The 27,655-nt window shown below is 36.9% G+C and overlaps 1 protein-coding gene across 1 annotated transcript; it reads left to right on the top strand.

Annotated features, from left to right (window-relative positions):
* The first annotated feature begins 7,577 nt into the window (after positions 1-7,577).
* On the top strand, positions 7,578-26,503 carry LOC134680234 (voltage-dependent calcium channel subunit alpha-2/delta-3-like). Its single transcript, XM_063539322.1, has 19 exons — positions 7,578-8,132; positions 9,810-9,891; positions 10,837-10,947; positions 14,003-14,303; positions 14,384-14,934; positions 15,247-15,472; positions 15,581-15,717; positions 17,264-17,302; positions 19,951-20,085; positions 20,320-20,394; positions 20,711-20,892; positions 21,656-21,859; positions 22,313-22,461; positions 22,665-22,944; positions 23,396-23,708; positions 24,328-24,561; positions 24,960-25,056; positions 25,144-25,547; positions 26,333-26,503. The coding sequence occupies exons 1-19, from the start codon at positions 8,047-8,049 to the stop codon at positions 26,438-26,440; spliced, it is 3,714 nt and encodes a 1,237-aa protein (XP_063395392.1). The 5' UTR covers positions 7,578-8,046; the 3' UTR covers positions 26,441-26,503.
* The last annotated feature ends 1,152 nt before the right edge of the window (positions 26,504-27,655 follow it).

Raw genomic sequence — 27,655 nt, 5'->3', positions numbered from 1 at the left:
GGGCGGTAAAATGGCCGGCGTAGCATGGCGGGGGTGTCCGGTTTCAACATAAATAACTTAAACGCAGCGCAATTAGGTAACCATAGGCTTGCCAGTTTTAATTAACTTAAAACAATAGGAACAAAACACATCAATTAGACACAACAAAAGTTAGTTAGATATCGCAATTCCAAAGAGACGGTCTAAATAGAGAAGTATTTATAACGAATGGGTAACTAGAAATGACGTGTATATTCGTCACGATGGAGAGGTAAGTAGGTTTAATGTAAATTGGTCGCCGATTGGTGTCTAAGGGTGGCATTCCACCGGTCCAATTTATTTATCCAATGTCTCTTGCGTCTCACATTTTGCTTAGTGAGAGAATGAGGTGCACAGACATTGGACCAAGATATTGGACTGATTGAATACCATCCTAAGGGCACATTAGGTAGTTGACAGTTTAAACGTTGTACCTATCCCAAATTGGCAAAGCGCTACCAACATAGCGACATACCCCCTTATTCATAAACGTTTACTAAAGTTAACTAGCCGATAATAATCTTTTGTCCCTTTCCATCATACCAATACGTCGGAAAGGGACAAACGTTTATGAATAAGGGGGATAGTTGCTAGAGGGGGCTATGTCGGCTAATCTGTACCTGTGTAAGACTGTTTATCAGGAGGTCAATTCGAACTTACATTTTGGTGTCAAAATTATATCTAAATAATGTCATTTTGACACCAAAATGTAAGTTTCGATTCGCCTCCAGGTAGGTAAACATAGGTACACAGTCTTGCACAGGTAGGTACAGATTAGAATTCTCTGTAAGACTTAGATATAAAAGTATTATACTCGAAAATCTTCACATGTGATCAGGCCGCGTAGCCAAGATGCCGATCGCTTACGCTCCGTAGCGATCGAAACGCAACTGTCACTGTCGCACTAATATGGAAGTGTAATAGAGAGACATAATGGTTTTCGTTGTCGAAGCGATAGCGATTGTGACCTTGGCTAGGCCGGCAGTTTCGCTAACTTCTGCGTAACTTACTTTCTGTACATCTCGTTTGCACTAATATGCCCGTACGAGTGAGATGCATAGAAAGTAAGTTACGCTCACGCTAACGAATATATTAGTTACAAATTCGTGGTAAAGCTACAGTACCCATGAAGGTATTACACGCACTGCGGTATGGAGTTCATTCGACCCGGCGTGTATACCTAGAGTTTTTGATGATGAAGCTCATTGCCAGCGAAATTGATATCTTTTAATAGCTTTTCAAATACGCAACTAGGTAGATAACAACATACTAAAATGATATTTACTCTCAAAGTAACAACTGCGTCCCCCGAACGTCCATATACAACTACATTCAACTTTATGCTTCGCTACAGTTAGGGTCGTGACCGAAAGTTCAGTGAACATTAAAGGCTGTTATTTCAGTCCCTTTATTCATCAGAGACCGTATAATTATGTCGCTCGCCTGAGGGAATTTCGAATGTTTGCATTGTCTCTACGCTTTTAATTTTCTCTTCATAGAATCCTTAAGAAACTTTTGCTATTAATTAGGTAAAATAGTAGCAGTGGGCGAATGAAGGCTAGAATGATGAGGTAAAATAATGCAGTTTTCATAAATGACATTAAAACGAACTTGGCCATTTTTTCTGTAAGTATCGCCGTAATTATATACCTACCTACTGAAGTATTACTGTACTTTATTCGTGGTTTTTGTTATTAAATTAAAAAACCGGGCAAGTGCGAGTCGGACTCGCGCACGAAGGGTTCCGTACCATAAAGCAAAAAAAAACGGAAAAAAATGCAAAAAGAAAACGGTCACCCATCCAAGTACTGACAACGCCCGACGTTGCTTAACTTTGGTCAAAAATCACGTTTGCTGTATGGGAGCCCCACTGAAATCTTTATTTTATTCTGTTTTTAGTATTTGTTGTTATAGCGGCAACAGAAATACTTACATCATCTGTGAAAATTTCAACTGTCTAGCTATCACGGTTCGTGAGATACAGCCTGGTGACAGACAGACGGACGGACGGACGGACGGACGGACGGACGGGCAGCGAAGTCTTAGTAATAGGGTCCCGTTTTACCCTTTGGGTACGGAACCCTAAAAAACTGACTGTTGTGAGCGTGTATTTCTTCTTATGTAATACATCTTCATTTAGTGGTATTTTTTCACAGGCATATTTTTAAATAGATAGGTACCTATTTAGGTACCTAAATTTATTTATTTCCAACTGCCTCAGTTTACTCTATCTAGTCTTGGATATAAGTGTAGGGTAGCATGCTTGGTGGAATGCCGGGTATGACAGCAATGTCTCGCCAGGGCGGCGCCGCGCCCCATGGCTTCTCCGCCTTCAGAACCTTCTTATTTTAATGGATAGCCGTACCAAGGATTATGGTACTTATTTATTACAGCATCGGAAGGAAACTTGCATGTCTGCTTAATGAAAAGTCAAATGCAAATAAATATATGTACTTATGTATAATCACTTCCTGAGAAATACATGTTTACACTAACATAATACTAAGGAGAGGGTAGGGTAGGGTACGGACTTTATACTTATCTTATGATGATAGCAGAGTTTTATATCTATAATCATTGGTTTTCTAAACGAATTCGGAAAATATGATCACTTATAATGATTTTATTTAGTTACTTGTCCTAATAAGCCATAATAAGTCGAAATAATCGTTTATTTAACTCCTAGAGAGCTTGACGCGAACGCGATTACAATGATCATTAATCATTATTGATCATATTCTTAAAGAAGTTGGAAATGTTTTATATTAAGGGAGCATTGTAACAATGTAATCTGTGGTCAGTGGTTATACACTATTTCGGACAAGTATATACATCGCTAAGCTTCATTTTTTAAGAAAACATTAATTTTTATGAGTACTATGGTACTTCTAGATAATTATTTTCAGTCCATAAAACTTATGAATGTAAAATAATACCTTTAAGTATTTCAGTGGGATATTTTGGAAGTGTATTAGAAAGTTCACCGAAAAGCAATTTCACCGAAAAACTTCATCTCCTAATAAGGTTACAAATTGGTTGAAAGTTTGTTTCGAGAACAAATGGTTTTAAAAGGGATTTGAAACTTCGAAGAAAGTCACATCGTTAGAAAACATGAAAAGTAATTCAGCTCTTTTTTTAAATTCATATTCTAAGGGGGGTTAAAAGGTGTTGAAACTTTGTATGGAGAAAGAAAATGTTTTGGAATATTCTTTCTTTAAAAGGGTTGACCAAGATTGACAGTTTATATCGAAAGCATATTTTTTATTGAGGGAGTTATAACTTTGAAAGAAGACACTGTCAGGTAGTGTTTTCAAGTTTAGAACACAGAATCACAATAGCCACTATAAAATCCACGCGGACGGAATCGTGGGCAACAGTTAGTGAGGAATAAATTTTAAAATGCCAGAGGTATACAATTTTAATATTCATGACAGCAAGCTCGAAAAAATAGTCAGAACCAAGAGCTATTAAAAATTTAATATATTCCATATCGTTCTCCTCGAGCCAAGTGTAGGTAATAAGAAAGAAAGAGCATAAAGTTCACAAAGAAAAAGTGAGAGCACGTATTACAGGAGCACTTTATGACATTGAAGCGAAAGTGTCCCAAGAGACACCTAGGTATTTGCTACCCGCAGCCGGCGAGCCGTCGTAAAACACACAGTCTACTTTAGTTTCCAAGTTAGTCGGATAAAGGTATATAATATATATCAGGTAGAAATAGAAAATTTAAAGAATAGAATAGAAATACATTTAGAATAGAAATACAAAGACTTTAATTTTTAAGTACCTATTCGCTATCCGCTCGCTATCTGGCTTATTATTATTGTAATAATTATAGTCATTTTAATTATTAAAATCAATGTAAGCTTGTATTATAGCAAAACAAGTGTATACTGTAGAATCGCAACTGTTTAAAAAGGGAAATAGTAGGTATAAAACATTGCAAAAGTAATCCAAACAATTGCTATTAAATATTCATACTTCAAAATCATTACTTAAAACTCCTTTTTACCAGCTAACGTTAGGAAATAACTAGGTACTCACCTTAGGTGGTAAATTTTGCATCAATTTACTTGGCACTCTAGACTTCTAGAGCATTAAAAGCAACTATTCCCACGCACTGATAAACTAATAATCAAATAATAAATCGAACCTTTCGGAGTGGTGAAGTAGTGATTTTTTTCTTAAGCTTTGAAAAATAACAAGTAGAGGTAATAAGTATATTTATTAATAAAATAATTGAATCGTTGTACTTAACATCCAATCCTATTAAATTTTCATTTCATCATAAACGTAAATTAATACGCTTAGCTACAAGTTTGCGCGGAGCTCTTCATCAACTAATATTATGATTAAAATGTTGACTAATTCTACCTTTGCCTTTAATGCTGTCGGAAATTCCATTCGCAAAGCAATCTAATGTGAACATTTTTCATCTAGATTTTCTCGTTTTGCAGGTACGGTATTTTGAAGTAAAAACTCCAATTATTTTCTTCAATAACTTTGTTGCGAATGGAAATATAATATTCCATTCGTCTCGCTACCTGGGGCCTTATTCGACAAGCGACGTTTGACGTCTCGTGTTGAACTTCCGTTGAATGAACAATCCCGTGTCAAAATTTGACATTAACAATCCACAGTTAGGTGACAAACAGACCAGATCATTATAAACCTTAAAGATTTTTTTTTTTCAGGTAATTAAAATTTATTCATAAACATTATTGGTAAGTACATTCAATGTCAATCTTAAAATCTAGTTAACAATTTACTAAACGATGTCAAGGATTACAATACAATACAAATACCTTAAAGTAGTAATAAAACAAAGTTGATATTTGTTGAATTATTGGTTGTACCAAAGGATATTATCCGCACTTGATGAACATGCGATTCATTCAACTGCTGAATTAAAGTGGACGCGAAATCTGACAGTTGTACATGTCGAATAGGGGCCCTGTAATATCATCTTTCTAACAAAGAATATATGATTTGGAGATTTTATAACGTGAAAGAAGAAAGATTTGCCTCGCTATGAATTTGGACCGTTTTGATTTGTCAAATAAAAGAGAAAATAATCATTAAAGGATGTTAAATACGAAAAATGATTGTCTTGTCCTTGTGAAAGTGATAGGTTTAGGTTTAATATCCGTTTTCCTTATTCATTCTGAAGCAATTTGCAATCTTGTTATTTTTTAATTTTTACTTATCAATCTCATTGCGGATTCAATTTAGTTTCAAAAGGTTTATTTTACAGGATAACATTTATGATTTTTATAATTTATACAAAGCAAACTGAAATAACAGCCCACAATATAGGTGGTAATATTACATCCTTGTTCAGTCGACGTCAAAGATGTTTAGGTACATATTTCGCCTAATTACAAAGGAGTAAGGTGCAAAAGTGTAAACATATCTTTGACATCGGCTGTTGAAAAGCCTCTGTATAAAACGGTAGTAACTTTTCTGCGACGCAGTACGTAGAAAAATGGAACGTCGTAGTACATAGGATTTAGGAATTCATGGCGGATAGGTCCATCGAGTGCTATGCATATTTTAGAGGCTGCAGCATCAGGAGCCGAGAGATGAATTCGTATTTCAACATATAATCGCGATTTGATATAAACTTTCAATGTATCTGGCTCGCATCGTAAATTGGTGCGAGAGAGATGAAGTTAGAATAATGTCAATACAAAAACATATCTTGGAAATTTGAATACGCTACCGCTACTCGCGCGTCCCTATGTAATATTCAGACCGTGGAGTCGTCAGATAACTTCGTATCCACCAACCCTGGGATGTTATTCGCAGCGCGATAAACATTCGCTTTAGAACAGCCAATAGGTATAACGTTTGATCTTCTATTCTACATAGTAGTGACGTACTTGGAGGTCATACATGCTAGTCGGTGAAGCAGAGGCCTCCTAGTTTCTGTAAGTACAAAGGAAGCCCAAGCACGCATTGTGGTAACTGATAACGATTTTGACGTAGGTAGACCTGAAACTATCACGTATTGTTTGTGCGTAAACATCATTGTCTATTTCGGTTTATAGGTAGGTATGCCACGCATTAATATAATAGTATTTTAGAGACAATGAAGTTTAGTGAGTCGGGTGAATCAGGCTTCCAATCAGTTGTTTTTAGAACAATATCGAAAAGTTATTCCAGAAGGTTAACTGGTAGAAAATTCTCCATGTCCTTTGGTCTACTGTTGATACAAGCAGCAACCCACTTAATTTATCATTCTTAAACCCGAGTGCGTAAGCCATTTAGTCGTCGCTGTGAAAAACAAGATCTTTTATCTTAATCAAGATCTTTATCGAGAGAGGTCTGATAGCTAAACAGAGAGCTGTTTAGCTATCAGTTGCCTCTCTCGAGTCTCGTATAAATTAGGGATAAGCTTTTCCCTGTCAATGAGGATTGATGGAAATAAAACTGTATCTAGTTACAGCTTAATTTTATGGTGTCAAATAAACACACTAAGGCTAAGTGTGGCTGCGGGATATGTGCGTCTGACCTTCGCGTTGGGGCATTGTTCCTTTTAGGGCTGAACCTCTGGACTCTGGCTCCCGCGGGCCAGACGCTTTGGGTGTCGGCGGGCTGGGGTGTGTAGACCCCTGGATTATAGTATTATTGCAGTTAATACAATTACAACTTGATACTTGTGTTTAGTGTCAAACGTATGAACTTGCAACAAATACTGATCAATTTTGAAACAGGCACCGGTATGAAGGCCAGTTACACTTACCCCGCGGCCACACTTAGCCGTATTTACCTTTCCTACGTTTAGTATTCAACTGTAAAACAAAGAAAATAACATTAGTATTTTTTCAACGAAATAGCCCGTCTGCACGCTATGTGTAGGTACATGAGACATGAACACATTCACAAGCTACTTTGCAAACACACTATGACAATTTATTATATCTTATAGTTTTGACTGGGACAACCTGCCGTATTCGAACTTCAAGATATTCACAAGAGACGACACGTACTAGATCCATTCTAGATACGTTATAGTTTAGATATCAACTAGTTCTCTTTTGCAGCGCAATTCGGGCAACCAATGTCACTTTTACGTTAGATAGAGTAAGATATCTATTAGATATGAATTAGATTTCTAAGTCATATCCTGTGGAAATAATTCAAGAGTATCTCCAAAATCGCGCAAATGTCATAGTGCATTGCGCAAATCTTGGTGATGTCTAAAAGATGTCTAATAGATGTCTATTTCATAATCCGAATCGGGCTCAATGTATTGTAAAATATTCAAACTTACATACTTACATCATTAATATACTACATACTCACTACTGTAAAACTTTACTTTTAATTTGATTTTAAACTTGTCTGTTTTATTTATAATTCTTAGCGTCATTCCGCGATCTGTGGTTCTATTCTACTAAGTTTGATTGTACAATTAGGGCGACAATAAGACTAGCTAGATGACATTAACATGGATTAACAAAGTTCATATTATAAATACCCGCGATATGCTTTGCTATATCACTTCGAAAAAGCCCAAAAGCGTGGAAACGAGTGGACGGGCGAGTTTGCCCGACCCAGTTCGTGTTCGCTCGATGCCGCGCCGCCCGCCCGGCCGAGAATAGACGCAGCACGTGCGTCCGCAGCGACACACGCGTCGCGCCGGGCCGCCACCGACACCGCATCGGCGGCAAAAAACTCAACAATAACATAAGCAACCGCGTTGTGATCTCTTGTGACTACCGACTATCAATGCAGTGTACCAAGCTTCTAAGTGTCAGCAGCAAAGTTTAGCAAAACTTACTATAACCTAGAGAAATTTACGTGCCGCTATTGTACCTAATCGTGCTCGTTATCACAGTGAAAGCTTACCTATAATAGAGATATATTTTCTGTTATAAATAGAGCGTTGTATTTTAGCGTAGCGTTGTAGTCGTGATGGTATTAGCCTTTTGAACAAAATACTGTAACAAAGTGCCTTAAAGCTGAACAGATTGAGCTTGTGTATATGTAAAGTGTGAGGTGCGCAAGAGTGACTCACCGACGATGCGTGGCCTAAGCTTGGTTTTCTGCGCGCTGCTGATGATTCTTCGGGAAGCGACGCCGGCGAGGAGATCAGAAAGATCCAACACGTAAGAAAGTGCACCACCAACTAATTGTTTTGATTTTTTATACTAGGTTGCCTATTTTAAAACGTCGAAGGTCGAGCCTAGAAATCTAATAAGAATAGACTTCCGCCAGATGGTTAATTTCGCGACTGCAATTTGCAGTGCACACCTCCGCAGATTAGTTTTACGAGAACTGTCTTAGTACCTAGTCGATAAACACTGTACAGTCGACGTCAAAGATATGTTTACATTTTTGCACCTTATACTCCTTTGTAATAAGGCGAAAAATGTAAACATATTTGATGTTGACTGTACCTAATATAGGTTGAAAAAAAAAACATACATATTAATATAACATGCCCAATAATCATATTGTTATCGATTTTCGAGTAATGTCATTTTATTATTAATTTATTTATACTTTATTGCACAAAAAAATACAACAATGTACAAATGGCGGACTTAATGCCAAATGGTATTCTCTACCAGTCAACCATAGGGCCAAACAGAGATATCTACAATTTTAGTAATATGTCCTCACATATTACTGTTTAGAAATTCTTTTCTTGGCAAATAATCTTACAGGAAGGTTTTTTCTATTTTAGCAGTTTCTTTATTTTTGCTTTATTGGATTTTATTTTCTATAGGTACAAACAAAAGAACCCTTTTCTTGGCAATGTATCTTACAAGATACATATATTTGACACCCTTTTCAACTGCTTAAACGTCAGAACCGACTTTTATCGCGGTACACTTATGGGATCACTTTGGTCTTGCACATGAGTTATTTTTAATTTGCCTAAAAAAGGGTTAAGGTTACATTCAGATTGCGACCGCAGCAAAATTTCAGTGCTACTGCTGCAGCGGTAAACAGGCTTTGTTCGACCCTTTCCCGCAGCTGCAACTCAGCACCAGCAATTTTCCAGCAATTTCGATGGGTAAAATTCCAATGTAATCTTTCAAGTCGACGCACCTCTACAATCTGACCTTAATATTTATATTTGACTTTATTAAGTTATTGCTCCTAACCGTAATTCGAATTAATTTAAAATGGAATGTTTAGGCTATGTACGCACAGGGAGGGATTCCTCTATTGTAATGCAATAGCCACAGTTATTGTTTTTATATAAATTCTGCTACCACCTAGGGAGAGCGGTGTCTCTTGACACAAGTGTCATGTACGCTTAAAAAGAAGCACCAGCCCAGTTAAAATTACGTTTGTTTGTGCGAACCCAATAAATATCTTTTTTTTTTTATAATGCTACGTCGCTGTAGCAAGGCTGCTTCCACTACGCACGTCGACAGTCAGCTATGTGCGTAGGTATTCGCGTAGCTAAGTGTTTCCTAATAATCAAAGTACGTAAATCATAGACGATTTTTAATAATAATCGAAATGATAAAAAAAAATTACATCATTTTTTGAGTCTTGGTTAGCTCTCCACAGGAACAATATTTAATTTTATAGGAATGACCTAGGTCTGTCAATACTACGTTTGCATGGAGAAGCCGTACTCCATTATCATCTTAACAAAAACAATACTAATAATAATTCCTTTTTTATATTTTAGTTATAAAATAATCAGCGTCAACAGTATTCAGATCAGCAGGCATATTAGTCTTTTTTTGGGACAGAGTAAATTTTCATCATTAAGATCGTAATTCCACTGTCATTGCCCAATAATACGGTAATTATCTTTTCAGAGTTAAAGCATGGGCTGACCGGCTTGGCGAAGAAATATGGGAACTAAATGAAGCCTTGACAAAAGCTCAACAAATAAAAGCTGTGAGTATTTGATAGTTTTTCAACAATCGTGTACCTACATATAGTAAGTAGTATATGTGGCTAATTCCGTCATAGGGACTATTTCGTCTTAGAGCGTATATTTCTTTGATTTTCAATCGTAGGAAAATAAATTGTTTTTGATTGCTGAAACTAAAAGCAATCGCTGCTTTGTCGACGAAATTATCAACGTTGTTCATTGTTCGAGAAAAACGCTGTTGAACGGAATAGTCCCTATAATGGAATTAGCCTCATTGACCTTAATTCATTTATGCTAAATGTCACGGAATATCCTAATAGCAAAAACTAAACTTATACTTATAGTAAGTTATAATTTTTGTATAACGCTCACTCTGTTATTGGTTTTTTACCTCTCCATTTTCCGGGTCAGAAAGGGTCTGCCTTACTTTCCAGGGGCGCAGCTTGCGTAATGACTATTAGCGTCCGAGAACTTTCTTCTAAATTGCTGAAGTGCTTTTTGCGTATCAAAGTTAATGTCACTAGACTTATATCGAAAATACAAAAGGTCAAAAAGGACCGTGAATACCTTTTGTATTATTTTCGAGCTATACCTACTATTTACGAGACCTACTTTGGTATTTTTCGGATTTATTCAGCTTGACTCGTTTTTCACACATAATGTTAAGTAGGTAGGTACGAGTAGATATTAGTTGTAAAATAAAATTGGTATGTTCTATTCTTTTTTTAGTTGACTTAGACTTAGTGCCTAAATTTAAACAATTACTTACCTCAAACGTGGCCAAAGCTGAAAACCATTCCCCCCCTGCATCAAAAATCTGGGAGACTCCACTTCTTAAATAAGTTAGGTACATATTAGGATCACAAAGGTAACCTTTTGTTCAGAGAAGGCCGTATTTGGCCTTTATATGTCGTGTGCAATTGCAACTATTAATAATTACTAGAGTATAATACAAAACTTTGTTACAGGAATACCAGAAAATGAACGCGAGCGTTAGAAGGAAAGATGGTATGTCAATATTAGAATCTTCACTAACATCTGTCAGGATGATGCTAACGAAGAAAATCAACGCAGTTAAGGTAATCAATGAATTACTAATGAATCATGGAATCATTACTTCTGGAGCAATATGAAAATTTAAAAAGATATTATGTATTTAATGGATAAAACGTTGGAGGGGCCATAAGGTTAAGTGGGGTAAGAAAAACTATGGGACAAGGGAAACACTTGTACGTAAAATAAACAGTTATAGAGATACTTAAAGATATTGAAAACGAAATTAAATGATAGGTAATACTAAAAATAAAACTTATGCATATCTAAATAAAAATAACTTAATACTATTAGTATTACGTAGTCAACTAGGAAGGAAACTCGTATAGTTTCGCCATGTCCGTCTGTTTGTTCCATGATCGTTAGCGCTAGAAAGCTGAAATTTGGCATGAATATAATTATACATCAGTTACGCCGACAAAACTCGTAAAATATGAACTAGAAAAGAAAGTTTTTTTAGGATAGCTCCCCTGCACGACAAGTGTTTTTTTTTTCTTCTATTACCCTTTAGTGTGGGATGTCGTTGGACTTTTCAAATAGAATATATTATGGGTCTTCAAGAGCCATTTTTGATAAACATACTAGTTTATTATCAAACTGCACAACGGGACTTAATCGCGTATTTAAGTTTTAAGATTTACCTCCGACGTTTCGAGGACGGCGTTGTCCCCGTGGTCTCGGAGAAGACTGGCTCAAGTTGACATCAACATCTTCTAGCCGCGCGAGTTTTTCGAACTACCCGCACTTGGTCTTGTTTATCAGTTTGAACGTTTTGCGCACTAGGGATGTCACTCTGTCGACACACAACACTAACGATATTCGATTTATCGACTGTCGATATTCGTTTCCGCTTACATCTACTAATGACTGGATTCCATGTGGATGAGATCTTAAAACCCTCGTCCCGATTAAAATTGCAATGTTTTTTGATTAAAATTGATGTTGATGTCAACTTGAGCCAGTCTTCTCCGAGACCACGGGGACAACGCCGTCCTCGAAACGTCGGAGGTAAATCTTAAAACTTAAATACGCGATTAAGTCCCGTTGTGCAGTTTGATAATGTTTAATAATCGTGAAAGTTTAAATCAGTGTTTAACATACTAGTTTATTAATATTGTGCTTGAAAAAAAATTGTGTGGTAAAAATTCAATTTCAATTAAATAAAAAATGCTTTAGCATGGCATACTCGAACCAGTCCGAAATAATAGTACATTATTGCAGAGGCCGGGAAAGGGCAATTCGTGGATGAGTTTCGATTTTGTCGGACGACGCGGAGCGGAGTCCGACAAAGAAGACGAATCCACGAATTGCTATTCCTGCCGAGGCATATATAGTGCTTTTCTCCAAACATGCGAGGAAATAAGCTAAAATAATTATTATTTAAGCATCAAGCATCACTCAAATCAAACCTTCACATCCAAAATGTCAAAAACAATTTCCCTCTTTAATTAATTTTTAAAAGTTAAAGGCACAAACTTATTTTGCCATTCAGTACCATTCAATATAATTGCGCAATATAGTTTGTCAAACCAACTTTTCAGTCAGTAAGAACCAGGAAAACTACACCCATCCTTTTCTTTTGGGTGCTAGTACTAGTGTAAGACAAAGATAGTATGATTCTCTTTGTCTATGTTTGAAATGAGAAAGTCCTTTGACAAACTATGTAAGCTTTATGGACACGGATGAGATTTAAAAAAAATATAAAAATAATCTTTGATTTTATTAAGCAGTATTCGCACGATCATACACGTGAAATGATAGTTGATCGGGTCGTGTAGAAGCGGCTCGCGGCAATAATAATTGGCTGTTTGCGTTTTTTATTATTAAAAAGTAAAAAACACTACAGTAATAACTTATTACTGTAGTGTTTTTTTACTTCCCGTCCGCTAGAACAGGACAGCGATAGTTTGATGTTTTTTAGTTAGAGTTTGACATTAACGAAGAACTTCCCGTACTATTTTTGCTACAGTAAGGTGAACATTTCCGAGCATATTGGAGAAAAATAATTATATAGTAGATTGTTAACCAAGGGTGGAAAGGCACCCATTTCTGTCGAGGTAGTTTGGCGCTCGAACGCAGTGAGAGCGCCAATAATCCGAGACAGAAATGGTGCCTTTCACCCGAGTTAAACACTCTACTTTTCATATCGAATGCGAGGAAACCAAACAAGACAAGGCAATTTCGCAAAATCAGTAATGGAAGTACCTAATAGATCTACGGCCATGATTTATTTTCTTTAGGACTTACTTGCAATCGGAGACTTTACAGGTGTGATTAATAACCCCTAGCGAAAATCATTTAGATTGCAATATTTACGAAAACACACATTTTTTAACAAACTGCAGTAATTTTTAAATGATTTGTTCATTATAGTATGAAAATCAGCGGGATTGCCTCTTACTTTTTAATTTTATACTTTTTCGTTCTAAAAGCCGCAACAGACTACCGGACCGCACCGCGACCTTGGTGCGCCGCACTACGTAATAACATAATAAAAGTATTTTAAATATTAAATAACAATTTAATTAATAATAAGTCATTTTTTTTCTTGTATTTTATTTAATTTTCATGAATATAGTGCTAAATATCTTTAAAAATCAATTTAATATCGTACAAACGTTTAACTGTGGCTGTATAAGATTCTGCCTTTGCCCATTTACGCAAGTGTAAGGTTTAAAAAAATATTTTTGGTGTATTCCTTTTGGTTCCCGCCTTATGAAATCGAGTAAATAGAATTCAACGAAATAAATCAAGAATAATTTGTTTTTAACAATTCACTTATATCATTTTTTATAAAAAAAGGATCAACGTGGGATTAATAAAATTAAACAATTACCAATTGTTCCAGGCGAGGAAATAAAGACACTATTTTTCCATTTTGATTCCACCCAGTTGTTCGTGGGACGGGGACGCAGAGGAGTACACCACTTTTCTGCACTAGAGCATAAACGTATCACTTTCTGCGCACCTTTTAGAACAACAACGACCCACTTTCAGAGCATGAGATATGAAAAATAACATTTTTCTATTATTCATATTGTATAATATAAAACTAAATATATTAGTTAAATTTTATTTCAGTGTATCCACGCGACAGCTATCGAGTTAGCGAAAAAATTTAACGAGGAATACAACGGGACGGCAGAAGATGAGTTTGAGTACTGCTCCGCTAAATATTCAGTCTTTATGGAACTGAATGAATTTGGAAATGATACAGTTGTGATCCCGACTGAAGAAGACCCGGAAAAAATACCAAAATTTACTATTTTAATGAAACATTTTTACGAAAATGTAACTGTAGACCGTGATTCTCACTTTTACAACATACGAGTAAATACTGACAAAAGCTGCGTCCATGTTCCTACCAATATATTTTTCCGAGGTAAACATTATTGCGAATTGATATTTTCCTATAACAAATTATATAATTTTGCGTTAATAATCAATCTGGTTCTGTTACAGAGGAGGAACCAAGAAAAGCCATACTTTGGACAAAGGATCTCAATGACATATTTACTAAAAATTACAATGCCGACCCGTCTTTGACGTGGCAATATTTTGGCAGTTCCCATGGTGTCCTGCGATTTTTCCCTGCAATGCGCTGGAACCAGAAGGATACTGACATCTATGACTGCCGCGTGCAGTCGTGGTACATCGAGGCCGCCACCTGCTCCAAAGACATGATCATTCTTTTTGACGTCTCAGGTTCTATGACCGGGTTCAAGAACTATGTAGCAAGAACAACTTTGAAGTCATTGTTGGATACCTTGTCTAACAATGACTATGTTAACGTGTATTATTTCAAAAATGTGACCGGTCAAGTGATGAATTGTTCTCAAGTCAATTCAAATTCATCACAAGAGTTCTCAGTAGTTCAGGCTACAAAGGAAAACATAGGAACAATATTAGAAATCCTAACACCGACGGAGGACGGTAAAAAACATAAGATAGAATTGGACGGCTACGCCAATCTTACTGAAGCTTATATAAAAGCTTTTACCACGTTGAGGGCCGTAAGTATCATTACATTTAAATAATTTAGAGACCACTACCAGAAGAAAACGCCGTTACTCTGCACCACTTCATCGCATTTGGTTGCTTCGAGTGTGGTCACATCTCTTAGACCATCATCACTCCAGCGCAACAGAAGTCTGAAGCAAGTTGTTTTACCTCCCTATTTTTTGTACGAATTGGTCCTAGAGTTAAAGTTTCTTGGCAGATTATCATCTCCACTATAATATTATGTTCATGCTAGCTTCCGTCTTAGACAGTATCCGAGGCTGAAGATACTGAACGGCTTAAATAAATGTACCTTTCAATTACAGAGAAGAAAAGAAACCAATTGCAATGTGGCGAGTATTGGAGGATGTAACCAAATGATCATGTTGATCACAGATTACGTTTCAGGAAACTTTTCTGATATTTTTGAGCAATACAATAGAGAGGTGGTTAATGGCAAAACGTACACGCCTGTTAGAGTATTCACGTATCTCATTGGAAAAGAAGTGTCCAACGTCGATGAAATAAAATCAATGGCTTGTAATAATAGAGGTAAGCTAGGCTATGGGTACAATGCTCACTTTAAAATCCAGAATCTTCATCAAGAGGTACAGGAGTTTTTCAACGGTATAGCTGATTAATGTATGCTTCTGATGGCAGGTACATTCGACCACATCCACTCAGTGGAAGAAGTCCAGCAACAAGTGCTAAAGTACATCAACGTGATCGCTAAACCAATGATATTGAACGGTACAAAACCTCCTCCTACCTGGACTCATGCCAGTATGGACAAGACGGTCAGTTTAAATCGCAATAAATTAAAAATAACATTTTTCAACCGACTTCCTCCTTCAGAGTGAGTTTTCATTAAAACGACTAGGTATAGTTTCGGTATAAATTATTATTTTTGTTTAAAAAGTATTGTGTTGTTCCAACTAGGGGCGTACGAATAAAACTAGCCTAGCGACTGATTTTGAGGTTTATTCCCTCATATCCCTTGGAATGCGGTAAATGGAAGTCGGTTATTACACTTGTTACCTATTATTAACTTTTAAATTTAGCCTTTTATATGAGATTATAAACTGGTACTGTTATTTATTCAGGAAGTCGATGAAAGACACAATCTAGTTTATAACCAATGGCCTTTGAAGTTCATTATCTGACAGAAGGTGTAAGTATCACTGATTTAGTTGAGTTTAACTCTATTTGTGATTATGTGTGAAGAATGGGTACCTACCCTTAAAGAGGTATAGATTTATCCTTTTAAGGAAAGTATCCGAGATTAAAAACTTATTACAGTACCCGGCGATAAATATTGCACATCGGTCTTTAGAAAGGGAATATTGGAGACAACGAGAGAGAAAGAGACAACACTCTACGAAGCCGAAATTCCAATGTGCAATATTTATCACCGGGTACTGTACAAGTTTTGACTATTATCAAACACAATCATTTATAGTTGTTGTCAACTCAACCTTTTCAGAAATGACCCTCTACCGGTTTATCTAACAAATGATATGGCAGTGAACTATTTTGTCCCACATATGTGAAATCCCGTACTGACCATTTGCCCAAAAATGAATACTGTCCCGTCCTATTGTGTCAACCTATTTTTTTTTTCGAACTGTGACGCTAAATGTAGGTACATAGTTACCAGATATTAGTCTATTAGTGAATGGATAGAAACATACCTGATTAGTATTGTCTTTATTAACATTATTTGTATTTTACTAGTTCCATCAATATCGTCCGTTAACTTTATATTGAATGTAAAATCCAAAGGTGAAGTAAATTTCTGGCCGTTATCAAAATTTATTAGTAACTAAAATCGACCATTCAATCATTGAGTCAGCAAACAAATATTTTATCCTCTTTAAATAAAAAAATATCTCGTTCGAAACTGTTTTTCATTATTTAGTATCTCAGATTATATAAACAGCAGCAATTTAATGTATGTATATAACCAACTGGGCAGCAAAATTGTTATTTTATTATATAGAAAGATTTTAAATGCAATAATATCAGCAGAGAAATAAAGCATATTGGAAGTGATAAACTGATAATTGTCAAATGACACATTTTAAATATTGAATTATTTTTCTTGCTGGCCACTATTTTATATTTGACCAACCCCTTCGAGCGCTTACCATACATATAGTACATAAAATATAACAATAACCGCTAAATGATCATTACCTTATATTAAAACAACCAGATTCGCATCTACATACAAACAAAGTTAGACGATTAATTTCGTCCTGCAGGATTAACATGCCTTTAGCGTGAACCCTCCCCCGTTTATTTCAATGGACTCAGAACTAAAGTTAATATTTACGTTTACAGAGAACAAAGGATTGGGATGTGAGCCCTGACGTCGATAGTGTAAGTATATTTTAGTTGACTTATTTTTTGTTCTACATATTGCGATGAATTGGCGCCCAACGCCTCCAATAATCGGCCTTTTGGCCCTCGGCCTACTAATAGACCGGGAGATAGTGACACATTTTACTGGGTCATTTGTACCAGTATGGCGGTTCGTCAGGGGTCTAAGTACGTAATGAAGGAAAGAAAAATGATGGTCTTAGCGCTGGTACCGGCGGCCCAATAGCGTGGGCGTTAGTCGAACGTGTCGAATAAAATACGAGTGTCGAACGATTTGTTCCACAAAAATCCTCGTATTTTCCGATAGTCCATAAAAAAGAAGTAGGCGGTAGCGTAATGCCATACTTCTCCGGTGTGACTTACAGCCCGCCATACTGAGGCGAACACATTAATTAAAAAAAAAAACAATTCAACCATTTGTGCCAAGCTAATTTTTGCACAGGTGATCATCGTCAAGCAGCCATTCATGGACATCACCATGCCATACTCTTTGGACGGTTCCAAATGGCCGCCATACCGCCGCAAGGGAGTTAATTTTTTTTTTTCTAAACGATTTGTACCAGTATTGCATTTAAATTTTTGAAAAGTATTTGATAAAATATGACCATTATTATAATTGCCATACTTATAGTAGGGGGAAATAGTGCTGCCATACTTGAAAAACTTATTTAATCGACAAGTTTCAAAAAGTACGACTATGTATACGTAAAAAAATATTTTACAGCATGGCATCATCATATTCTGTTTGTTTGGATACAATTATACCTAAAAAAAATTATTCCAGATTATAATTACGGGGCGGACGACTGTGAGACTTAAGCCAAGACTTAAATGGAAAAAAAATTTTTTTGACGATTTGTATCAGTATGGCATTTGGATTTTTGGAAATTATATGATGCAATGTGACCATTATTATATTTGCCATACTTCTAATAGGGGGAAAAAGGGGCACCATACTTGAAATAAAAAAAAAATATTGTACACATTTGCCACCTCCTACAGGTATGGCATTATGAGATTTCCATTTATGATCACACAGAAAGTCTTGAAAAAAAATTTCAAGATGGTACAAATCGTTTAGCAATAAAAAAAATTAACTCCCTTGCGGCGGTATGGCGGCCATTTGGAACCATCCGAAAAGTATGGCATGGTGATGTCCATGAATGGCTGCTCGACGATGATCACCTGTGCAAAAATTAACTTGGCACAAATGATTGAATTGTTTTTTTTTTATTAATGTGTTCGCCTCAGTATGGCGGGCTGTAAGTCACACCGGAGAAGTATGGCATTACGCTACCGCCTACTTCTTTTTTATGGACTATCGGACAATACGAGGATTTTTGTGGAACAAATCGTTCGACACTCGTATTTTATCCGACACGTTCGACTAACGCCCAGGCGATTGGGCCGCCGGTACCAGCGCTATGACCATCATTTTTATTTCGTTCATTACGTACTTAGACCCCTGACGAACCGCCATACTGGTACAAATGACCCAGTAAAATGTGTCACTATCTCCCGGTCTATAACAGCGACCACTAGGATGTAGTATACTGTCAAAATCATCACAGAAGACATAGGTAATGTAACATTTTAAAAATAAAATCATTACACTCGGGAGCGTCAAAAGGTAGCTAAATACAGCTGTCTCGCCGCCCAATACTAATTCGTCGCATTTGGCGTCGAGACACTTGGTTCGTGGGGCAGAGGCGCACATTTGCTCCTCAAGGCGCTCGGGAAAAGGCTGAGGGATGCAACGGGCGACCCCCGCGCGGGCAGCTTTCTCGCGCAGCGAATTGCCATCGCAATCCAGCGCGGGAACGCTGCCTGCGTGTTGGGCACCCTCCCGAAGGCACCAAATTTTGATAGGTATTTTTAATTTTTAGTTTTAGTTATTTTAATTGTAATTGTAGTTAGTTTTAGTTTTATATTTCTGTTTATGTCTTTTAGTAATTTAAATTTATGTAATTTAATATTATTTTATTTTATTTATTTATTTAAATTATTTAATCTTTATTGCACATAAGGAAATACACTGTACAAAAGGCGAACTTAATGCCATAAGGCATTCTCTACCAGTCAACCTTTAGGCAAATCAGATAGGTTGTAGGCGGTGCAAAAACATGTAGTAGATGATACAATTAGTTAGGTACCTGTACGAACACAATACAATACAATATAAATAATATTGATACAAATACATATACCTACTTACATATACATATACATACATACATACATACATATGAAATCAGATGAACTTACAAAAACAGAAACATTCAAGATTTTCCAGTACTGCCAGCAAAGTGCTCACTTGAGGATTTTTTAAAAGCAAATCTGTTCGGACACTGTTTAATTTTGACAGGGAGACTATTCCAAAGGCGAGCTGCCTGAATTGAGAAGGAATCGGATATATAACCAGTTCGGTGAGATGGTATAGACAGAAACTACTAATAAAATTATATTGCACCATTTTTTCGTTGTAATTATATTTGTTTACTATTTTAATTTGATTTATTGCAGTTGTTACCCATTAGAAACATAAAAAACAACATGAATTGAATTTAATGGGGTTACCCATTAAATTCTGTTGATAAGTGTGCTAAAAATATGGATAAAATTTAATCAAAATTATTGTTTAATTACAGCCAGACGAAGATAAACTGGTGACTTCTGTGGCGATCCCTGCATTCATCGAAGGCGACGTTAACGCCACACTGCTCGGAGTGGCCGGCACCGACGTTCCCATCGACAGTATCGCTAAACTGGCAAAACCACATCAGGTAACGCTACAGAAATGATAGTCCTGACAGAAACAGGGCTCGGAAGCCGTTTCATATTACAAACCGTTTTCGTTCATTCACCCAGGAACGGAAAGAATTTCGTTACCGTTTGCGGTTACCGGTTACAGATCTGTTTTATTGTATAAAGATTTTTTTTTATCACCGTAACTACGCTGTTTGAAAAAAACTATCTTCGTAAAAATGCAGAAAATATTAAAATGTTTCTTGTTTCAGCTTGGCGTCAACGGTTACTCGTTCATAGTTAGTAATAACGGATATTTACTACTTCATCCACTTCTTATAACCTCGGTAAGTTTCTGACGATTCTCATTCTCAATTTGAAAACAATATATTAACTTCCAAAGAGATACATAATATTATTGTAGTATGTAGGTATTTCATTATTTTTTAATAGAATGCCTTGCCTGATGATGAAATGACGGGCGACAGAGAGGTGTGGAAGAGAAAGACATGCTGTACCGACCCCAAGTAAATGGGACAAGGGCAAGAGAATGATGATGAGAATGCCCTGATGGAACTTACAAACTGTCTAAACTGTGCCTGAACAATTTTCCCATGACAGTTTTTTTGTTTAAATTTCTCTGTAGTCAACATGTAATTTCAGATCAATGGAGAGCTCCAAGTGAACTACAACAGTGTCGACTTCGTGGAAGTGGAACAGGTGGACGATGGGAAGGATGCGCGCGAGTTGGGCGACAAGATCCAGTGGCTGCGCCAGAACCTCACCGAGGCGAAGCGTGGAAACATGACCGAAGTTGAGGTGTTATTCCACTACGATGACATGAGGTACGAACTATGTTTATAACATCATTGCGTCTGACAAGGTTTTTTTTAACACACTCGGTGCTGAGTATGTAGCGGGAGCTGGGAACTGCTAAAACGCGTGTAATGGAGCCCACAGATTACCAGTTCGCCGGACGTTATCAGCCTGTCAGTTGTTCGGAAAACTGTCACTTTTTGCGTTTATCTGACAGGCTGATATCGTCAAGCGAACTGCTAATCTGTGGGCCCCTTAAGGCAAGTGTTTGCAACATTTGTAGACAATACACCTGTGACTTTCAAGTAAATTTTGCTATACTTAACATTTTTTTGCCAATTTCTAAACTTTTAGTCTGAGGGTGTATAATCAAATCTAGCAAGTTAAATTTAACCCACCTGCCGGATTCCGAGTATGTAAGCCGGGTGACAATGCAATATTATGGTACCATCGAGCTGATCTGATGATGGAGACAAGAGGTGGCCATAGAAACTCTGAGATAAAACAACGCAACCTTATTGTGTTGTGTTGTGTTGGGGTGTTTGGAATTGTGTCGATGAGTATTATTGTGGTACGCTAGTACTAAGCTCTTTATTATACTGTGTCTGTGGAAAGAAAAGTAGGTACAATCTGCATTAAAAGTTTCCCGAAAATGAATTTATTGAGAAAAAAATATTTTTCAATGATTGTATCATGATTAAGTACGATAATCCTCCAAACCTTCAAAAAATTAATTACTACGTAACTATATCATTTTCCTATTTAGTAACAATAACTTGAATGATATTTCAGGAGGATAGCGCGCGTCAAACACGACTACTTCTTCAACGAACTGGAGGGAACACCTTTCTCAATGGGCATCTCCCTTCCAGAGGGTTACGGAGACACGGAGCTCATCCTGAAAGACAACCCTCTTGAAGCCACACAAGGACAAGACCTCATAGGAATCAATGTCACCCAATTCTTCAATTACAGCTACAGAATACACCCCGATTGGTAAATAAACATTTGAAAAACTATATATCTTTATCTAGAACCTCTTCCTATGGAAGTCGGTTAAAAATGTAGTCTATTAGCGGAATTTGGGAAATGAATTAGAGATTCACTAGACGTTAATAATAGCGTAAGCTCCAGCCGCCATAAGGTACCTTTTGCCGTGGAACGTCACATATCTTTACTACTTTATATCTAGTGAATCTCTAAATCATTTCCCGAATCGCGCCGTATATCATTCGTGCTTCAATATATACTTAACACAAGAATACTCTGATATACCTATAATAATATATACCGCATGCTTCATCTAATAAATCGAATATACTGCATATTTTTTTATACTGTTCAATCAAATAATCATAATCGAGAAAAAGTAGGTGTAGAAGCGATTAGTCGCTTAGGTACTAATGTTAACTTTATTATATTACATAACAAATATATAAACTGTTTCAGGGTTTACTGCAAATATCATTATTTGGAAGGGCATGAATCAGAAACCCCTGAAATAGAAATCTGGAAGTTCTTAGTAAGGATTTCAAAGAACGATCTTAACATTTCAAAAACCCAGTATAAGATTGAATCGCAAGCTTTCTCAGTTGACTGTAAGTAAAAAAATAAATGGTTACCTATTGTTTATCCATGTGTCTATCATAATTTGTATCTACCATCGTGATGGCTATTTTATTTACAATTTACATTTCGGAAAAAATCAACGCCCGAAAACTTATCTGTCTGTCCGTTTGCCAGACATGTTCGTACAAACCAGTTACATTTTTAAACTACAACCCATGCTTGATTTTTCCAGCGCACTGTGGAGACAAGAGAGAAATACTCGATAAAGATGATTATTATTGTAACGAAGATCTAGTAAAGCAGCTAGTCTTTGACGCGAAGCTATCGGCTCCATATTTTAAAGACTGGAAAGACCACAGCCAACGCGAAGCTTGGCTGGCTGAAAAATACAATGTCAGCGTGCGATTCATTATGACGTCCAGTGGTCTCACAAGGTGGCATTATCTGAACGATGACGATAAAAATGAAGTCGTAAATGAGCAAGGCGAGAGGAGCAAAATATATGATGGGAAGTAAGTAGATATATCCCAATAATTGTTTACTTGTAAAATCGTTGATATCTATGATAAATATAAGTTTTTTTATTTGTCTTATTAACCCCTCCAACATGAAACGAAAACCCAAAAACCGGCCCCAAGTGCCTGGTAGCTCTAACGATGGTGCTGCTGATGACGGTAGGCAGCATCACGGTGGATATCGGGGTGCTAAGAAGCCCCGGGCGGCGATTCCTCTCAACCGTCGAAAAAGGCGACGATACGTGGAAAGGGAGGAGGAAGGCCTTTGCCCAGCAGTGGGACACACTAGGCTCATATAAATAAATAAATAAATTTGTCTTATCAAATAACTAAGACTACTTTAACAAAGTTGACTTTTAAGAGCGTTAAATGCTTAATTTTCAGAATCACACAAAACGTGAAACTGACAATCGTTAGGCACAATTTAAATCGCACATTCTTGTTTCAGTATCTTTGGAGATGATTACCGCACCGGAATAGAAACGACGCCATATAAAGCGGCGGTACTCCAGCGCAACCAGACTAAACTCTACAACCGAGAGTCCCTTGTCGTGGCGACGCGTTTACCAATACTAGACCAGTCAATAAAGAACCGGCCTTCTGTCAAGAACGATGACGGCGACATTACGATCACCGCCAGCTACGCCATTTTCTATAAAGACAAGGGAATTGACACTCCTGCTTCCGTTGTGGGCTTCCAGTTCTCTTATAAACATTTTTGGCAAAGCTTTTCAGAGATTACCAAATCGGTGGGTGGTAAGGTGAGTACGTGAGTGTACAAGTAATGTAGGTAAAAATTGTCAAGACGATATCGGAATTTGAAGAAAGTTGTTATATTTATTCTCATTTCGATATTGTTTTATAAAATATTAATTATAAGACAACATTAGTAAGCTAGGTAGTTTATATAAATTTATCTAAGTAACCATTTACCGCATAAGCCGCCCAAATAGCACAACTCGAAAATAAAAACATTGTAAAACATAATTTCAATATATACCTGAGGGCCGTTTACATTGTGATTGAAGCCGTTGTGATGTGTTGACTACGTAATAGTGATACAAAAGACTCGAGCCTTTGGAGCTCTTTTTTAGGGCTCGCCTCATATCTTGACGCCTAAAAGGCTAAAAGCCTATTTAGCTCTTTAGCCCCCGAGCCTAGTTCTATTTAAGATCCTAGACTTTTGGGGCTAATAACCTTATTAAGCTCCCAGAGTCTAGGCTCTTAAATAGAACTAGGCTCGGAGGCTAAAGAGCTTAATAGGCTTTTAGGCGTCAAGAGATGAGGCGAGCCCTAAAAAAAGAGCTAAAAAGCTCGAGTCCTTTGGATCACTGCTACGTAAAGATTTAAATTAAAACGTATATATTTTTTCATTTCCAGAGTTTATCATGCGACGGGATCGAGCATGATTGCTACGTCATAGATAGTTCAGGATACGTGGTTCTATCGAATAATTCGGATGAGGTTGGCCAGTTCTTTGGCGAAATCCATCCTTTGGTGCTGCAGTCGTTCATCGATAAACAAATTTTCGAGCACGTTGAAGTATTCAACTATCAAGCGTTGTGTCCAAACTCAATACTTCCTAAACCTAGTAGCTCATGGAGTCTCATAACGGTAGGATGATTACCATCAGCAAATATTAATACTTGTATATCTACTTTTAAATTTTGATATTGTACGGGATTTGGTTTCGATAAGTTTTATAATTGATTATTTTTGTTAAACAATTCAAATAATACAGAAGCAGAATAAATCTATAATAAGTAACATAATTTTATTGTTTCTGATGTTAATTCGAATATTTGTGAAAATACCTTGTATTATGCAAACAACTATTATATCATCATTACCATATTCATAAACTCGTCCCGTTACAATTTACACAGCAAATCTGAAAAATATTTTAGATTATTAGCCGCTTCTGTATGTATAAAATTAAGTACCTATGTTCCCCAGTGTTAATTAATTAAACTGTAGGTATAGTGTGACTAATATTTATTCTATCGTTCCAGCCGTTCACTTTACTCAAATGGGTTTTAACCGAATTTTTAATATTATTGGGTGACATTTATAACTGGAATCAATATGTCTACGGAATGCCCGAGGACTGTAAGTATCTAAAACAAAGAAGTTACATTATCACAAAACCAGGTTGTCTAACACCTAACCTAATAAAACCGTAATAATTATTTTTAGTTGCACAAAACACGACACCACTTCCAGAAACAGTGAATAATGAGACAGTTCAAGCTGTAGACGAAGACGAAGAAACGTTTTCTTGCGATCATCGCATCAGACTGTACATAATGAACCAAACGCATTTCTTGAAGACAGCTGAAGATCACCCAGTCACATACGAGGAGAACCGAGGGGAGTGTCACCCCCCTTACTGGGCCTCGTACGTTCGGTATACCAATTTGATGATAGTGGTGGTGGAGAAGATGGGGCTTTTTGAGTTTAATGTGAATTGCGAAAAGCCGCCGACGACGAAACCGGTGCCCACGAACAACTCTATATACAGTCGGGAGCCGTGCCATAAGTTAGAATTGGGCAAGCTTCCGCGGCGCCGGTTGGAAGGCTGCTTTACTTTTCACGAGAAGGTAAAGTGTTAAAGTGTAAAATATATTAATATTTTAAGGGTTCCGTTCGTTCAAAAGAAACCCTTACAGGATCACTTGAGTGTCTGTCATAGTAAATTTGCTCCGAAATTACTGATTTGGGTTGAACGTTGGTACACATAATGTAAGTCTAAAAAGTAACGTATTTTTTTTTTATTGGTCGCTATTGGAGGGCTTTTAACCAAAAGTTGGGGAATCAGTAGGATAACAATATTAATGTACACCTACTGATTTAATTATACAGAAACTAAATTGGATTTTCAGAGATCACAATTCCCCTAATGAGGGCGCCACTGGACGGCGACTCATTCTTAATACAAAAACCGGGCAAGTGCGAGTCGGACTCGCGCACGAAGGGTTCCGTACCATAATGCAAAAAAAACAACAAAAAAAGCAAAAAAAAGGGTCACCCATCCAAGTACTGACCACTCCCGACGTTGCTTAACTTTGGTCAAAAATCACGTTTGTTGTATGGGAGTCCCATTTAAATCATTATTTTATTCTGTTTTTAGTATTTGCTGTTATAGCGGCAACAGAAATACATCATCTGTGAAAATTTCAACTGTCTAGCTATCACGGTTCGTGAGATACAGCCTGGTGACAGACGGACGGACGGACAGACGGACGGATGGACGGACGGACAGCGAAGTCTTAGTAATAGGGTCCCGTTTTACGCTTTGGGTACGGAACCCTAAAAATTGTCAGTTGACAGCGTGGATGATGGTATATAAACTTAAACTTCCAATTCGCATTTTCTTTTGTTACAGGAAGCGAACGCATCAACTTGCAGTTTGGCCGCCTTGGACTTGGCCGCGCCGAGAATCGTAGCTGTTGCCACGTTGCTGACTGCCCTCGTGTCCATGATGCTTTGCTAATAATCAACTTGTTTGAGATTTGCACCTTTGTTACTAGCGCAAATAAATGTTGTTGCATTATCATTCCGTATTCATTACCTTCTAATCTTACTATTCGTAAAGAAATATTAATCACCCAAAATGTACTTTGGCCACTTCTTAAGTACATTTGAGAGGATAAAGGAGTAAAGATTTGGTAATACATACTTGAGTAGGTATATTGTTAACATAAATCGACATGACACTGGCCAAGCATTAGAATGCCATTAAAAAGATACAAATAACAAGAGCAACAATAACCCCTAATTGTTATATTACTTATATTAAAAAAAAACACTTTAAAAGTCGATTCTAAACAATATTGCAGGGACTATCCCGATCCCGACTAAAATATTTAGAACAGCAGTAGACTAGTGCTAAAATGCTCTAACTGTTGGCACGCGTCACATGCAAAATAAACCTAACTCGATCGGCCCATTTGTCTAAACTGAAGCATTGTTGCCATACGAGTTTTGGCTATGATCAGACACCGAAATATTGGTGGTATTATAGTTCGTTTTTTTAGCATTAGAAATAAGGTAAACAATCTTGATGTGTCTTTTAATTGCAAAACACATTTGAAAAATAAGTTACGGCAAATATGTAACAATTGTAAATCTAATACGATCATTTATATTCTTCTGCGTTTTTCAATTAAAATACATGTCAAGATCGCTTACCTTCTTGCAAGTTCTTTCTAATGCTAAAAAAAACGAACTATAGGTACTACTGGACTGCTACGCTACACTATTAGGTAGTGACTTTCATCTGTTACATATAGGTACTTAGTGACTTCTGTATGTGAGAATGTCATTAATATGAGACCAATATTCTCTAATTATTTCTTATGCGAGCAATGCGGAAAAATGCACTTAACATTGCGCTAGCCTTTCTGATAGTTATAATATTTGTACCATTAACGCGGGTTAAAATTTATCAACTTTGTCAAATGATTTACTTATCGTAAGAAGAATAGCAGTGGCTAATTCAACTTAGAAACACTAGGTTTATTTCCGCCTCTTTACGGGGATGCTATTACCACCTCTTACCGAGTTCTCGTATCAACCAATCCAATGTAACCGTGACTTCAAGATTCTTGAATGAGTACCTGCTATTAATCGGACACCACATTTGATAGCGGTTAGCTAGGGATAATGCACTTGTTAGAGAATAACTGGCCAGTGCACCGAGTGTCTC

The sequence above is a fragment of the Cydia fagiglandana genome, chromosome 3, assembly GCF_963556715.1.
Source record: "Cydia fagiglandana chromosome 3, ilCydFagi1.1, whole genome shotgun sequence".
Classification (NCBI taxonomy): Eukaryota; Metazoa; Arthropoda; class Insecta; order Lepidoptera; family Tortricidae; genus Cydia; species Cydia fagiglandana.
Note: the sequence above shows the minus strand (reverse complement) of the source record. Positions and strands in the feature narration are given on the sequence as shown.